Source organism: Schistocerca americana, chromosome 2 (assembly GCF_021461395.2).
Source record: "Schistocerca americana isolate TAMUIC-IGC-003095 chromosome 2, iqSchAmer2.1, whole genome shotgun sequence".
Taxonomy (NCBI): domain Eukaryota; kingdom Metazoa; phylum Arthropoda; class Insecta; order Orthoptera; family Acrididae; genus Schistocerca; species Schistocerca americana.
Genome location: NC_060120.1, coordinates 210,896,964 through 210,914,486, shown reverse-complemented (window position 1 = coordinate 210,914,486; position 17,523 = coordinate 210,896,964). Strand labels below are relative to the sequence as shown.

General features: G+C 44.7%; 1 protein-coding gene across 3 annotated transcripts in view; it reads right to left on the bottom strand.

Moving 5' to 3' along the window:
* LOC124596277 (very-long-chain (3R)-3-hydroxyacyl-CoA dehydratase 2) overlaps nucleotides 1–17,523 on the bottom strand; it is a 71,994-nt gene that overhangs the window by 23,008 nt on the left and 31,463 nt on the right. For all 3 annotated transcript variants that reach the window (XM_047135356.1, XM_047135355.1, XM_047135357.1), the window contains 2 exons: nucleotides 8,683–8,912; nucleotides 3,536–3,714 (listed from right to left, as the gene is read on the bottom strand). In XM_047135356.1, the coding sequence (XP_046991312.1) occupies nucleotides 3,536–3,714; nucleotides 8,683–8,912 (409 nt within the window). The remainder of the gene's footprint in view (nucleotides 1–3,535; nucleotides 3,715–8,682; nucleotides 8,913–17,523) is intronic.

The following is a 17,523-nucleotide window of genomic DNA, read 5'->3' as shown; positions in this document are numbered from 1 at the left end:
GGGCACAGGGAGTATTGGGATGTGATGGGTATCAGCAGTCTCGACATGTGATGTTGAAAGTACAGTGGGAAGACACATGACCAAACTTCCCACATTTAAAGCACCGCATTGGGGGAGGGATATAGGGTTTTACATCACAGCAGCAGACTATCACCTTGACCTTCTAGGGTAGTGTATTACCTTCGAATGCCAAGATGAATGCACTGGTGGCAACCTGATTATCCCTTGGACCCCAGTGGACATGCCAAATAAATGTACACCTCGCCGTTCTAAATTGGTGCGCAGCTCATCGGACTGCAAAAAGAAGGTCCCTGTGAAATATGATACCCTGGACCATATTTAAGCTTTTATGGGGCGTAATGGTTACAGGAACATCCTCCAGCTTGTCACAAGTGAGTAACACCTGTGACTGGGCAGAGGATGCTGTTTTGATCAAGACTGACCCAGATCTCATTTTGGACAAGCCTTCCGCCTCTGCAAACTTGTCCTCTAAATGCTCCGCAAAAAACTGAGGCTTCTTTGTCATGAAAGATTCCCCATCAGCTCTCGAACATACAAGGTACCAGGGCGAATAAGAGCCACTGCCCTCCTTAGCCTGACTTTTCTCCCATGGTGTGGCCAGGGAGGGGAACAATTTAAGGTCATACTTCCGTGCACTGAATTGAGCCCATGAACACACAGAGACTGCTGGTATTTGACCACCAGCAAGAGATTATGCACTACGCTTCATCGCGTGATGGACACAATGCAATATGTAAGGTGCCCTTCCCCAATTGGCCCGCTCTTCGGGAAAATTTTGAAAAATGCAGGTCAAACCCTACAGGGGACCATCACAAAGGCCGAAATGTGTGAGACTCCTTTTAGTCGCCTCTTACGACAGGCAGGAATACCTCAGGCCTATTCTAACCCCTGGACCCGCTGGGGGGGGGGGGGGGGGGGGGGGGGCTGGATGGAGAAATCACCAAGCAACCGAGCAGAGCATCAAATCTTTTGCTCTCCACCACCATCTTTCAGTTCTCGATGGTGCGTTACTATTGGCTACTGAAGAGTCGGCCCACAGAGTTAGGGTCCCACCTGCACTGTGGCGGGACATCATGTGCTTTCCACACCTGGACGTTTCTCATACAAAATTGCTGGCCCGCCAGAGTTAGCACCTCAGGTGTTGATAATGAGAACATGTGCTCTGTGGAAGCCTGCCTGCAGTGTGCCACCCATCAAGCAGTACCACAGGCCTGTTTCCCTGTGGCCTGCCCTCCAGTACCCCTGGAGGCGTATTGATGCTGATTTTGCAAGTCCATTCCTTAACTCATTTTAGCTTGAAGTAGTTGATGCTTTCTCAAAATTTCCTTACATAGTTCGCAGCCTGTCCATGGTGGCTCTGGCCACGACCCTCTCAAAGATGACGGCTGTGTATGCATGTGATGGACGACAGCCCTCAGTTTGTGTCTCAACATTTGAAGATTTTTGTACAAAGAATGGCATTCAGCATGTTACAGCCCCTCCCCATCATCCGCAGCCCAATGGAGAGATGGAGTGACTTGTCTGTACATTCAAAACCCAGATGAAAAAATATATCACTCAATCTTTTCCCAAGGAAGCCCTTGACAGGTTCTCAAGGAGGTGCTTCATGGCTGCCAGCCCTGTATGCTGCTTCATCTGTTCTAGACAACACCCGGCCACCTGCCAGTGCCCACCTCACAGCGATTGCACTTGGGCCATGGGTTTGATTGGTGCCCTTAGTGGATAGTAGCTAGTGCTACCAGTGAAAGCAGTCATGTGATCTAAAAACCAAGCTGCAACCACTGTGCTGCTTTTTACATGGGCACGAAGACTAACAAGCTATCTGTCTGCATGAGTGGCAACTGACAATCTGTGGCACAGAGACAACTGGACCACATGGTCACTGAACATGCTGCCAAACACAATGTGCTTCACTTCAATTATTGCTTCACAGCCTGTGCCACCTGGATGCTTCCTACCATCACCAGCTTTTCTGAATTGCACAGATGGGAACTTTCTCTGCAAAACATCCTATGTTCTCATAACCCCCTTAGCCTGAACCTTCACTAGCCCCGGTCCTTCACTTACCTATCCCCTCCTTGTTCCCACTTCAGCACCACACAGCCTTCCATTCCACCAACATACCTCCTAGTCCTTTCCCCCTTCTCTACTTCTCTCCTTTCCTGCAACTTTCCCTCTTCCTCATATCTCCCAACTGCACCTAGCAGCTCTACCGTATCCACACCATGTCCCTGCATACTACCACAAGCTTGTTACATCTTCCCCTACTCCACCCTGGTTTCCCCTCCCTCACCACCCCATACTGCCTCATTACCCCCCACCACTGGTTTGCTCTCCTATCAGGCACAGTTATGATTGAGTCTGGCCGCAGCAATGTTTTCCATGCGTGATTAATCAGTGTTTTGCTTTTGTGTTTACAGCTGAGTTGTTAGTTCCATTTCATGCACATTATTTACATGAGCGACCCACACATCATCTTCAGGTGCTGCAAGATGAGATGTTATGCGATTCCAGGCAGCAACTGCATAGAACAACACAGCTTACAGCACCTGAAGAAGATGACTAGGTTGACCATTGAATTACTGGGCATAAAATGGAACTAATAGCTCAACAGTATTCCTGGAAGATCACTATTAAACACACATCTTGGAAATATAAGAATCATTCATCTGAATATGCAAGAGGGAACACCTGTAATGTGCAAATACGCTATGTGACATACAGTGCTTGTTATTCTGATCATCTGATGTGAAATGGGCACATTTCTCCCATTTATGTGAGAAATACTCAAAGCAGTTTATTAACATTACACCTGTGCTGCTAAGTAATGTAACATAATATAGGGCAAATTTACATACAGAATAAACACAGACACCAATAAGTAGCAGTAGATGGGAAACATCCAAGAAGTAGTAGGCATTTTTCTGCTTCATTTACTTTTTAGTCACTACTCAACTGACAATTTCTTCATCAAAATGTTACTACTCCCACTGATATCATGAAATGATGTCACTGTACTATCTGTTGCTGTGTGATATGTATCATTTTAAATGAGATAGTTTTGTTGAAAAGTGTGAGGACATCAGCTGCTAAAATATATTATTTATTTATCCAGTGAACAAAAAGTCCCTGAGCTAGAAAATGTGCTGTTTAATGGATTTGTAAAATACTTGTTCTAAATAAACTACGTTCACAGTGTGGAAAAATAAAAGACATCTATCATCCAATGATTAGACTGTCAAAAAAGAGATTCATTCTTCTTGAAATATTTATGATCAGCACCAACTAATCAAAGTTATTAAAAACACACTGTCATTATTAAAGTTTTCTTATGAAGTATGGCTCCCAAAACATACACACTGGTTACTAGCCCCACAAATAAACATCCTATCAAAACATCCTATCACCAGTCAGGTGATAGAAGATATGTAAAATGGTGGCAAGTACATATTTTCTATGATACATATTATTTGATAAGTATTCATAATTAAAATCAGTCACGATTTTCACTTACTTGGTATGTAAAGCAGCATAATAATAATGACAAAATAGCTGTAACTAAATGTGAAATTAAATGGATTTGGTAAACTGACACTCCACATGTTGGTCTTTGAAATGTATGTTTGGGCAGCATACATGCACAGCAGTTCTCCTGTTATACCAATTGGATATAAAACCATGAAAAAAGTATACCTGGAAAATAAGTGTACAATTATGAAGAAACACATACAAAAGTGTTTGTGCACACATGAAGTCACTCTCACTCTTTCTCTTACTCTCGCTCTCTCTATCCCCTCTCTCATCAGTCAAATAAGCAACAACAATGATACACACCTACTGAAAGTTGTATTTCGAAAAATGTGAAAATGTTGTACATAATATTTTGTCAGTACTAGGATATGATATTTGAGCCTTATGTTTCAGTTTGAAGGCATGCTGTCTGCTTGGGAATATAACTGATTAACTGAAATCTGATTATTCCAGACCACAAAAGCACTATTTGACACATTGAACAATCTTTATGATTCACTGATATTTCAAAACCATACAAACACATCCAGAAACAAATGAATTAATGACATTACTTACCATTGGGCACTGATTTAAATCAATGGAGAATGTTGAAAATTTTCACCAGACCAGGATTTGAACCTGGAGCTCCTGCTTACTAGGTAGATGCACTGACCACTGTGCCATCCAGGTACAGCATAATGAACTCCCAGATTTCAGATTTAAATTCCAGAGTAGTAGTTGCCAGGCATCAGAATTTCATTTCATAGTTTGAAAGAACAATATTGCCCATATTTTTTCCTGCATTTACATTCACTTCATTCTAAATGTAACATCATTCAAGTGTCTCACACTCACTCACACTGAAATTCTACATTACCCTCATCATCATTTCCGCTATTGTTTTCCTGGCTATTTCACATATAGCACATTTCAGTACTTCATTTGTCATCAACCTATCTTTGTGACCCTTGGCCTTCATGTGCTCTCTGAAAGCAACTAAAATCAACTTCTTGAACATCACCTTCTGGAGCTGTTTAAATGCACTCTAAACAGAGGGGAATGGTAAATATTCTACGTGTCATTTTTTCACAAAATGTGTTTTCAGTGCTATTGCGTTCTTGGTATTCTGTTGAATGTTCCTAGACCCACATGCCAAATCATGATGAAAGCCTTTCAAATATGTGTTAGTAAATTATGCATGGACTTTACGCCAAGCTGTGCTTCTGTCTGGAGTTACAAAACTTAAAAGATATGAGAAGTGGTTTTTGTTGGCTACAGTTCTACAACGTAAAAACTTAATGCTGTATTTCTGTATTTTTATATCACAAATAAAATGTTGTGCCTTAGCATTAAGAGCACTTTGAACAAAAACTTTCTTTCTGCTATTTTGTAGAAAACTGACATTTTTGAGACAGTGGCTGTGTACAAATACAAGTTGATTTTTGCAAAGAAGAAAACAGCCAGCCACAGTTAATAATTCTACTTATCTACACAAATTGTGTTGTTACCATTTTTGAACTCCCAAATTCATCTTCAGACAGCTCTTCAAAAATGATATTACATTGGTTGTTGCTTACATTAGTTCTTTAAAAAACTTGTAACAACACTATTTGGGTACATAAACAGCATTATTAACAGTGGCTGGTTGCTGTTTTCTTCTTTGTAAGAACAACTTGTAAAAACTTTCTTATTAGCACCTAGAATCAGTCAGTTTCCTAGTATAGCACTTAGAACATTCTTAATAAAGTATTTCTTTTCTAATTTATCTCATTATTTTTCCAGTAATGCAGTGAGCAACACAATTCTATGGTATCAAAGTACCCCCTTAATTTTTTTTGCATATAAATCAGTTATGTACAAACAGAGATACATTGTTTTTCTCAGTGTCCTAACAAAGATCAGATCTAGCACTTAGAACATTTTCCATTTCCATTCTTATTTTATCGTAGCCATTTTCATCACGGCAAATTATTAAATTCACTAGGTGCTTCTCAGTTATACCTCCCTCTCCACACACACACCAAATTCCTCCCTCAGAATCAATAGCACTTGGCACCAAAACAAACAACAGCAGACAAAACGGAAATGTGTTCAGAATGGAGAAGAAATTAACAATGTCTTCAATGATTTCTTTTGCCCAGTATCTGTTGTGTTTTCTCACACAGCATGACATGAAAACGTGATTCATCACCTGAGATCAGAGCTAAGGTAAATGAACAAGTTTGCTGCAAATCTTCAGATGAACTTTGTTTAGTCCAGTTGTACTCAGTAAGTTACTATGAGAATGGGACCTGATGTTTAAATTTAAAATCCTCCTCAATTGTGGATTAGAATTTTTAACAGCAACTTGCACTTATTTGAAACAGTGTATGTAACCATTAAACAAATGCCTGTCACACAATTTCAACATTTTGTGGCCGCTGCACCCTTAAGTGACTTCTAGACAATGTAGTTTTTGAAGCAAAGTTTCTTCTTCTGCCAGCACAGGCCCTCTAAAACTGCCTTCCTTCCATGAATCTACACAAGTTGAGTAAGTGTTGGATCAGAAATCTCTATGTTGCCATAACAAAATCTTCGTTTCTTGAATATGCTGCTGCTGCTGCTGCTGCAGCAAACACAAAATTCTCATTGCTCCACAACTTTGAGATGATTGAAACCGTAAGGCACCTGCTAATCAATGCCATAGCTGCAGCTCACCTAAACCTACCAACATCGCAACAGCTTTCTTCATAGTCTCCAGTAACAACGAACAGTTCATTATTAAAATTCTGATATTTGAATCAGGGCTTTTATTGCATGGAAAAGCATTACAGCTTTAGTAGATGGCTTCAATATGTAATATGATTACTGGCTAGCTATTTTCTGAGAGCGCTATTGAGACGAATCCAGTGATGTGTAACAGTAAGGTCTTCAAAAGTCAATGAAGGTCACAAAGGTAGCATGAATGTTCATTTAGAGAAGGTGTTCGAAGTGATGACCATTGGTACCAATGCAGTGCTGCAACTTTCTTATTATGGACTGAGTGGTATTCCTTATCATTTCGGCACTTATCGAAGCACATGCTCTGACAATTCTCTCTCATATATCGTGCAAATAGTAAATATTCACCGAATATGGCGTATACATCTGACGTGCCATTGATATGTAAACACCATTCAATGGTTTCACAATATAACACTAATAGGAACAGTAAGACTAGTATCGTCAAATCAAGCGAATGTGAATGATGTATTCCTTTGAAGAACAAGTCAATGTGCTTCTCATTTACGGACAATGCCAACGAAATTCAGTGAGAGCTCAACATACTCACCCTACATGTCATACATTTAAATATGACTATGATAAATTGAGAACGACTGGATCTTTAATGCATCGGAAACATATCTGGCAAAGGAAAGTTACAAACAAGGAAACGGAAATTGGTACTCTTGCCACTGTGATTCGAGAGCCTTGTGTTAGTTTGCATCAAATCGCAAGGGAATCTGGCATGAGCCAGAGTAGTGTTGTTCAAGCTCTGCATCGCCATAAATATCATCTTTACCACATCAGTCTCCACCAAGAATTAACTGGTACAGATTGTATGCATCGCATTGAATTCTGTCGATGGGCTCACTGACAAGGCTACATTCACAAACCAAGGAAATGTTAATTTGCATAACATGAATTACTGGACAACTGAAAATCCATGTTGGCTGTGGCAAGTAGCCCACCAAAAACCATGGTCAATGAATGTATGGTACGGATTCTGGAGGACAGAATTATAGGCCCCTATTTAATCAAAGGAAATCTTACTGGTAGGAAGTACACCACATTCCTGCAAGAAACATTAGGTCTTTTATTGGAAGAAACACCTTTAGGAACAAGGAACTGAATGTATTATCAACACGATGGATGTCCGGCACATTTTTTGCTGATGGCTAGAAATGAGTTGCAGAGACAATTACCAAATTGTTGGATTGGATGCAGAGGAGATGTGTAGTGGCTGACTTGTTAGCCAGACTTGATGTCTCTGAATTTTTTCTTGGGGGGATTCATAAAAGACATTGTTTATAAAGACATTCCAACTACATCTGAAGATATGTGAAAGAGAATTGTCAGAGCATGTGCTTCAATAAATGCCAAAAATCCATGATAAGAAGATTGCAGCATTGCTTTGATACCAATGGTCATCACTTCGAACACCTTCTGTAAACAGACGTTCACGCCACCTTTGTGACCTTGAAAGAAGTTACTCTTACACATCACTTGATTTGTCTCAATAGCTGCTATCAGAAAATAAGTACCAAACTATAGCATCCCATTTAAAAAAACAAAGTTGACCTTCATATCTCTGACGCGAACCCCACCTAGCAACAAAAAACCAACATCATACTATGTGACCCCTTTTGTCCCATGCAACAGTTAGTGACTCATCCTGTGTATCCAAATGTCTTTCTTTAAATAACTACTTAAATCTCATTTTTCATATATCTCACCACAGCATCTCCATACCTTATTTGCATCAGTTCTTTCTATTTAGTGCATTAACTGGCTGCATTTAACCCTTCTCAAATAATATTTCTTTTTATCTCGGAACCATCTTTAGAGAATGATTGCTCCAAAATTAAACTCATACTCCAAAATTAAACTCGTACCACAGAAGTAATGAAATAGCACAAACCCCTCCTCTCCCCACCCCGCACCCCCCAAACTGTGGACCCTGAAGGTGAACGCTAGTTTAAATGCCAACCTGCAATGCTTTGGTTTTGCACCAGCCACTGATAACATTTCCTCTAAATGGTTAGAAGTGGACTGTATCTTTCCTCAGTATTTGAAATTTTGGTTGGTTACATTGTCTTTTGAAACTTCTTCATTATGTAACTCATCTTGGCATTTTTTGTGTAATTTGCTCAAACAAAAGTTTTTGGTTCTCAAGACTTTAATCCTAATTACCTAAAACATCTCTTTGTTTCCCCTTTCTGTAAATAACTGTCCACATACATATCCCTATAGAATGAGTCTACTTCTTGCTACAATTTTAATTGTTCAGCATTGATGCCAAATGCTATTCCCACTCCCCACCCTCTCACCAACTGCACTGAACCAGGAAGTGAATAACTTTTAATTCAAATAAATTAAATAAGGATTTAGTCATATATTCATACATACCTGCACCATATCAAAGCGTATGGCACAAATCCCGCAATGTTGAGTGCATAATATAGGTAACGAGTTATTTCTGATATAGACCAAGCCAACATAGCAAGGGATACACCAATACTAAGTGGTGCTGTAGGAGTTGCAAGAAGAACACCACAAACTGCAAATACTCGTGAAAAGACTTGGAATGTTGTTACCACTACACTGGATGGTACAAGCTTCAAGGCTGCATGAAGTATCTGAAAAATGTATATTACATGTAATTCCAACCATGGCATCACAGTTTCATGGAATAGCAGAAACAAAACTAAAAAACATTCAAAGAAAGCATTGATATTATGAAAACAAAATAATGAAGTAACAGCTTATACCTCAGCCCAAGTGCTCTCTGGCAGTTTTACTCAACAATGTCTTGATTTCTTCTCAGAAATTCCTCACCTGGGTCTCATTTCAGTCCAAGTGACTGTCAGCTGCTGCTGCTGTGGTCTTCAGTCCAAAGCCTTTTTTTTCGGGGGGGGGGGGGGGGGGGGCGGTTAAGGGCGCTCAATTACTGAGGTCATTAGCGCCCAGTCACAATTGTTAGAGCAAATAGAATCTAGTAAAACTCATGGGGGGGTGAGGGGGGTGGGGGGGGGGGGGTGACGACGACACCAGAAAGTTCTTACAAAGATGCAGATAAAATAAGTGAAAGAGTTAGATGTCTTTGGATAAGCCAGTCAAAGTAATAAAACGAAGAACACGAGCAGCTGCTCGAGTGTCATCAGCTAAAATATCCTGTAAAGTAGATGGCAGAGACAGGACAACACGAGATTGACTAAAACTGGGACACGACAATAAAACATGGCGCACTGTTAATACATGACCACAAGGGCACTGCGGGGCTGGGTCACTGGAGAGCATGTAGCAGTGGCTAAACCGGCAATGCCAAATCCGCAACCTGGTCAGAAGGACCTCTTCTCGCCGAGATGGTCGGGAGGAGGTTGTCCAAGCAGTTGGGAATGGTTTTACTGCCCGGAGCTTGTTTCCCTGAAGGGAGGACCAAGCATCCCACCACAACGACACAAGCCTCTTACAAACAACCCCACTAACATCAGATGACGGGACACAATGGGAGGCTGGCCGAGGCAGGAGGACTGCAGCCTTGGCTGCAGCATCAGCAGCCTCATTCCGAGGCACTCCTACATGGCCGGGAACCCACAGAAAGCTGACAGGAGAGCCACCATCAGCAAAAGAATGGAGGGACCGCTGGATCCGTTGCACCAAGGGATGGACCGGATATGGAGCTCCAAGGCTCTGAAGAGCACTGAGTGAATCAGAGCAGAGTACATACGATGAATGGCGGTGGCGGCGGGCATACTGAACGGCCTGATGGAGAGCAAAAAGCTCGGCCGTAAAGCTGGAACATTGGTCGAGGAGCCGGTATTTAAAGGTGACGGCCCCGACGACAAAGGCACAGCCAACACCATCGTCAGTTTTGGAGCCATTAGTGTAAATAAAGGTGTGACTGGCAAGTCGCGCACGAAGTTCGACAAACCGTGAGCAATACACTGCAGCCGGAGTACCCTCCTTCGGGAGCGAGCTGAGGTCGAGATAAATATGAACCAGAGCCTGGAGCCAAGGTGGAGTCGGGCTCTCACCCTCTCTGAAGGTGGTAGGGAGGGCAAAATCCAATTGTCGAAGCAGGCGACGAAAACGGACTCCAGGGGGCAGCGGGGCAGACACATACAACCCATACTGACAGTCGAGAGAATCGGCAAAGAAGGACTGATAAGAGGGGTGGTCGGGCATTGACAACAGCCGGCAGGCATACCGACAAAGCAGTACGTCGCGCCGGTAGGTCAATGGTAATTCGGCAGCTTCAGCATAAAGACTCTCGACGGGACTAGTGTAGAAGGCTCCGGTCGCAAGACGTAACCCCCTATGGTGGATGGAGTTGAGACGGCGTAAGAGGGATGGCCGGGCAGACGAATAGACGAGGCTCCCATAATCCAGCTTCGATCGGACTATGGACCGATACAAGCGAAGCAGGACGGTGCGATCCGCTCCCCAAGATGAACCACTAAGAACTCTGAGGACATTAAGGGAACGTGTACAACGGGCAGCCAAATAAGAGATGTGTGGAGACCAACAAAGTTTCCTGTCCAGTGTGAGCCCTAGAAACTTAGTTGTTTCCACGAATGGGAGAACAACGGGACCGAGATGTAAGGATGGCGGAAGGAACGCTTTATATCACCAAAAGTTGATGCAAACCGTCTTCTCTTCAGAGAACCGGAAGCCATTTGCCACACTCCATGAGTATAGGCTGTCTAGACAACACTGAAGGCAGCGCTCCAGGAGGCATGTTCTCTGGGCACTGCAGTAGATCGCGAAGTCATCGACAAAGAGAGAGCCTGAGACATTAGGTGGAATGCAATCCATAATAGGATTGATCGCTATGGCAAAAAGGGCTACACTCAAGACGGAGCCCTGCGGCACTCCGTTCTCCTGGAGGAAGATGTCGGACAAGGCGGAACCCACACGTACCCTAAACTTTCGGTCTGTTAAAAAGGAATCAATATAAAAGGGGCAGGCGACCGCGTAGACCCCACCTGTGCATAGCGCGGAGGATACCTCCTCTCCAACAGGTATCATAAGCCTTCTCCAAATCGAAGAACACGGCTACCGTTTGGCACTTTAGTAAAAAGTTGTTCATGATGAATGTCGACAAGGTCACAAGGTGGTCAACAGCGGAGCGGCGGCGACGAAAGCCACATTGAACATTGGTAAGTAGCCGTCGAGATTCAAGAATCCAAACTAACCGAGCGTTAACCATGCGCTCCATCACCTTACAGACATAGCTTGTAAGAGAAATGGGGCGGTAACTAGAAGGAAGGTGTCTATCCTTCCCGGGTTTGGGTATAGGAACAACGACAGCATCACGCCAACGCATGGGGACTTGACCTTCGGTCCAGACGCGATTGTAGGTACGAAGAAGGAAGCTTTTGCCTGCCGAAGAAAGGTGTGCCAGCATCTGAACGTGAATGGCATCTGGCCCCGGAGCAGAGGACCGGGACAGTGCAAGTGCACGTTCGAGTTCCCGCATAGTAAAGGGGGCATTATAATGTTCCAGATTCAGCGAGTGGAAGGAAGGTCGCCGAGCCTCTTCTGCCTCTTTCCTGGGAAGGAAGGCAGGGTGGTAACGGGCGGAGCTTGAAACCTCCGTGAAAAAGCGGCCGAAGGCGTTGGAGACATCCACAGGATCAACAAGGACCTCATTACCTGAAGTCAGGCCAGGTACCGAGGAGTGGGCCTTAATGCCCGACAGCTGGCGCAGGCCACCCCGGACGACAGAAGAGGGAGTAAAACTGTTAAAGCAGCTGGTGAAAGAGGCCCAACAAGCTTCTCTGCTGTCTTTGATGACTCTACGGCATTGCGCTCGGAGTCGTTTGTATCCAATACAATTCGCCAACGTAGGATGGCGGCGAAAGGTGCGTAAAGCACGTCGTGGAGCACGGATAGCGTCTCTACAAGCCTCATTCCACCAGGGGACGGAAACGAGACGTGAAGAAGAGGTAGTACGAGGAATGGAACGTTCGGTAGCATTGATGATAACAGCCGTGAGGTATTCGACCTGACTGTCACAACTGAGAAAATCGTGGTCCGGAAAGGTCGCCAGGGAGGAGTAAAGTCCCCAGTCAGCTTTCGGTATGTTCCAGCTCGAAGGACGTGGGGATGGGGTGTGGTGTAGGAGACGAACGACACAGGGGAAGTGGTCGCTCGAATAGGTGTCAGAAAGGACATACCACTCGAAACGACAGGCAAGAGTGGTAGAGCAGATCGAGAGGTCCAAGTGGGAGTAGGTATGAGTGGAGTCCGAGAGGAAAGTCGGGGCGCCAGTATTGAGGCAGACAAGATTGAGATGGTTGAAGACATCCGCCAAGAGGGAGCTTCTCTGACAGGATGCAGGAGAGCCCCAAAGGGGATGACGGGCATTGAAGTTGCCAAATAATAAAAACAGCGGAGGAAGCTGAACAATCAGGTGCATCATGTCAGCCCGACTAACTGCGGATGACGATGGAGTGTAGACGGTACAAACAGAAAAACCAAAGGCAGAAAGAGTAATATGGACAGCTATTGCTTGGAGTGGGGTGGTCAATAGGATGGGATGGTAATAGACATCATCCCGAACGAGCAACATGACCCCACCATGAGCTGGAATACCGTCCGCAGGGGTGAGGTCAGACCACTCCGAGGTATAGTGGGTAAAAGCAATATGGTCAGTTGGGCGCAACTTGGTTTCCTGGAGACCAAGGACGAGCGGACAGTGCAGGCGGAGGAGCAGTTGTAATTCCTCCCGATTAGATCAAATACCTCTGATGTTCCAATGTAACAAAGCCATCGCTAGTCAGAAAAAAGGGGGGAACAAAACGGGTGAAGAGCTGGTCACCTCGACGGCCGCGGAGGGCCAGGTTTCGAGGGAACAACGCTACAACCGGCGGGAGGCGGATCCTGGTCCATCGAGTCGTCGCCAGCTGCGGCGACTTTCCCGGGTTGCGTAGGAGGGCAGCATCATTCGCCGACGAGAGGCCAGCTGAGCGCCTGGCAGCAGAGCGTCCCGGCGAAACTGAGGACGGCCGGGAGCAGCGACTCGCGGATGGAGCGTCAGACGAAACGCGCCGGGGTGGAGAGGAGGATAAAGATTTCTTCTTGGAGGCCTTCTTGGAAGTCCAATGAGGCACGGGGATGGTGGGCTGGACCTGAAGAAGGTCCTCACGCGCGCGGTCCGTTTTGGAACGCCGGACCTCGGAAGCCAGGGTCTGGAACGTTTCCCCGATGGACGCCTGAGAAGAGGATCGCTTCTCAGGCGGCGGCGGAGGAGGAGGAGGAGGAGGAGGAGGAGGAGGAGGAAGGGTGGCCCCTGGGGCAGAGGGGGTAGGGGTCGCGAGGGAGGAGGATTTGGAAGGGAGGGATTTGGGAGGCGGAGGCATAGACCCCAGATGGGGTGAGGAGGTGGAGGGGGGACAGGATAGGGGTGAGGATACTGTGGAAGGAGTGGACACGACTGAGGCAAACGAAGTTGTCAACGTCACGGGATGGAGGCGGTCATACTTCTTCCTGGCCTCAGAATAAGAGAGACGATCCAAAGTTTTTAATTCTTGAATCTTCTTCTCCTTCTGATACGCGGGGCAGTCTAAAGATCTAGGCGAGTGGATGCCAGGACAATTGACGCACCGAGGTGGTGGAGTGCATGTATGTTCCTCACGAAGAGGGCGTCCACAATCGCCACAAAGGGGCTCAGCTTCACACCGTGACGACATGTGCCCAAAGGGCAAACACCGAAAGCAGCGCATAGGAGGCGGGACGTAAGGTCGCACGTCGCACCGGTAGCACATCACCTTTACCTTCTCCGGGAGAACGTCCCCCTCGAAGGTGAGGATAAAGGCTCCGGTGTCGATGCGACGGTCTTTGGGGCCGCACTGAACTCGCCAGACGAAATGCACGCCTCGGCGCTCCAGGTTGGCCCTGAGCTCCTCATCAGATTGCAGCAGGAGGTCCCGATGAAAAATAACCACCTGTGTCCTATTCAGTGCCAGATGCGGGACAATGGACACTGGGATGTCCCGTAGTCGGTGGCACGCCTGGAGCGCCGCCGACTGTGTGGCGGAGGCGGTCTTTATAAGAACAGACCCCGAACGCATTTTACTGAGAGCCTCGATTTCCCCGAAGATGTCCTCGATGTGCTGGACAAAGAACACGGGCTTGGAGGTGGCGAACGTCCCCCCATCGGTCTGAGAACAGACTAAATAGTGGGGGAAGTACTTTGCCCCAAGCCGGCGGGCCTGTCCTTCCTCCCAGGGAGTGGCCAAGGGGGAAAGGGCAGGAGAACCAGAACCAGAGACAGTACCTTTCTTTTTAAAAGACTCGGCCGCAGAGCGACCTGATACATGTTGACGTTTCATCTGCGAAACGTCCACCCTGATACCACCCACTCTGACTAGGGACTCTCCCCACGGGCGCCACCCAGCCTCAGCAAGGGCCACCTGGCAGGATGACGGTTGCCGGGAGTCCTGATGCCCCAAGGAGATGGGCATCTACTCCTTGGCCGACGTGGGGAGGGTGCAGCTCAGGTATCAGCAGTACGATCCCTGTGTTGTCAGGGGGCTACAACCTAGAGGGTACATGACGACCCCACCGTAACGGGCTGGCTACCGTGCTGGATTTCGGGTGCCATGGAAAGTCCATCATGATCGTAGGTGCAGATGGGGACGCACTATGGGCAGAACGTGTGCAACCCATCAGGCGTTTAAGCCCAATTGGAGGAATACTGGGTGTGGTTACAACGCCGTTACAATGCTGAGTGCCAAGGTCTTGGTGCACTGAGGACCAGTGATACACCACGTAAGGCGTCCTTCCCCGAAAGGCTCGTACTTCTGTAGAATTTTGAAAAAAGAAGGTCAAACCCCAAGGGGGACCATCACATGGAATGCCGAAACGGTTGAAACTCCTTTTAGTCGCCTCTTACAACAGGCAGGAATACCTCGGGCCTATTCCTACCCCGGACCCGCAGGGGGGGGGGGGGTCCAAATACTGGATTGGTGTCACTCACCACAGTACTTTATCCTGTGCAAACCTCTTCATCTCTGAATAACTGCTGCAATCTACATCCATTTGTGCCTGTTTACTGTATTCCTCTATTGGTCCCCCTCTACAATTTGTATCCCCCACATTTCTCTCCAGTACTAAACTGGCAAATCCTTGATGCCTCAGAATGTCCCCTAACAACTCACCCCTGCTTTTAGTCAAGTTACGCCACAAATTTCTTTTCTCCCCAGTTCTATTCAGTGGCCCCTTATTAGTTACATGATCTACACATTCAGCATTCTTCTGTAGTACCACATTTCAAAAGCTTCTATTCTCATCTTGTCTGAACTGCTTATCATTGATGTTTCACTTTCATACAAGGCTACACTGTAAACATGTATCTTCAGAAAGACGTCCTAACAGTAAAATTTGTATTCAGTGTTAAGAAATTTCTCTTCCTCAGTAATAATTTTCTAGCTACAGCCAGTCTAGATTTTATATCCTCTCCACTTTGGTCATCATCAGTCATCTTACTGCCCAAATAGCAAAACTCGTCTACTAGTTCAATGCCTCATTTTCTTCCAATACCCTCAGCTACACCTAATTTAATCTGACTACATTCCATTAACTTTCTTTTGCTTTTGTTAATCTTCATCTAATATCCTCCTTCCAAGACACTCTCCATTCCCTTCAACTGTTCTCCCAAGTTCTTTGCTGTCTCTGACAAAATTATAAAGTCATTGGCAAACCTCAAAGTTCTGATTTATTCTCTCTGAACTATAATTCCTTCTCCAAATTTTCTTCAATTTCCTTCACTGCTTGCTCAATGTACAGACTGAATGACATCAAAGATAGGCTACAATCTTGTCTCTCTGACTTCTCAACCACAGCTTCCCTTTCAATGGCCCTTGGCACATAACTGCTGTCTAGTTTCTGTACAAGTTGTAAATAACATTTTGTTTCCTGTGTTTTACCGTTGCTACCTTCAAAATTTCAAAGTGTGTATTCCACTCAAAATTGTCAAAACTTTATCTAAGTCTGCAACACTATAAACACAGGTTTGCCTTTCCTTAACCTAGTCACCAAGACAATTAGTGGGGTCAATATTGCCTTGCCTGAACCTATATTTCTCCAGAACCCAAACTGACCCTCCCTGAAGTAGGCTTTTATCACTTTTTCCATTCTTCTGTAAATAATTTGTGTTGTATTTTGCAACCAAGACTTAAACAGATAGTTCAGTAATATCATAACTGTCAGCACCTGCTTTCTTTGGAATTTAAATTATTACATTCTTCTTGAAGTCAGGTAATTTCACCTGTCTCATACATCTTGCCATCAAATGGAATAGTTTTGTCATGGCTGGCTCTCCTGCAGATATCAGTAGTTCTGACAGAATGTCTACTCCAGCGGCCTTGTTTCAACTTAGATATTTCAATTCTCTGTCAAATTCTTCTCAGAGTATCAAATCTCCTATATCATCTTCATCTACAGCCCTTCACTTTCTATAATATTGCCTTCAAGCTCATTTCCCGTGTACAGTCCATTTACATTCTCCTTCCAACTTTCAGCTTTCTCTTCTTTGCCTAGTACTGGTTTTCCATCTGAGCTCTTGATATTCATACAGCTGCTTCTCTATTTTCCAAATGCCTCTTTAATTTTCCTGTACGCAGTATCTATATTTTCCACAGTTAGACATGCTTCTATAGTCTTGCATTTGTACTTCTTGTAATTCCTGGCTAGCCATTTTTTAGATGTCTGTATTCCCTTTTACGTGCTTCTTTTTTCTATTTTCTCCTTTCATCAATTAAGTTCTGTATCACCAGTAACATCCACAGGTTCCTGCATTCATTATTTTATCTCTCAAAAATGCTAATTCACCTTCTACTGTATTTCTCTCCCATTTTAGACACTCATTTCCTAATGCTCCATCCAAAGCTCTCAACAACTTCCAGACTTTCAAATTATCAAGACTCCATCTTCATAATTTCCTACCTTTTTTGCAATTTGTTCAGTTTTAATAAAAAGTTCATAACCAACATCTGCCCCTGGATATGTCTTACAGTTTAAAATTTCATTCCGAAATCTCTGCCTTACCATTATATAATCTACCTGAAAATCTTCCAGTGTCTCCAGGTCTCTTCCAGATACGCAATCTTCTTTCACGAATCTTAAACCAAGTGTTAGTGATGATTAAATTATGCTCTGTGCAAAACTTTACCAGGTGGCTCCCTCTTCCATTCCTTTCCCTCCATTCACATTCACTTCTAGTTTTTCTTCTCTTCCTTTTCC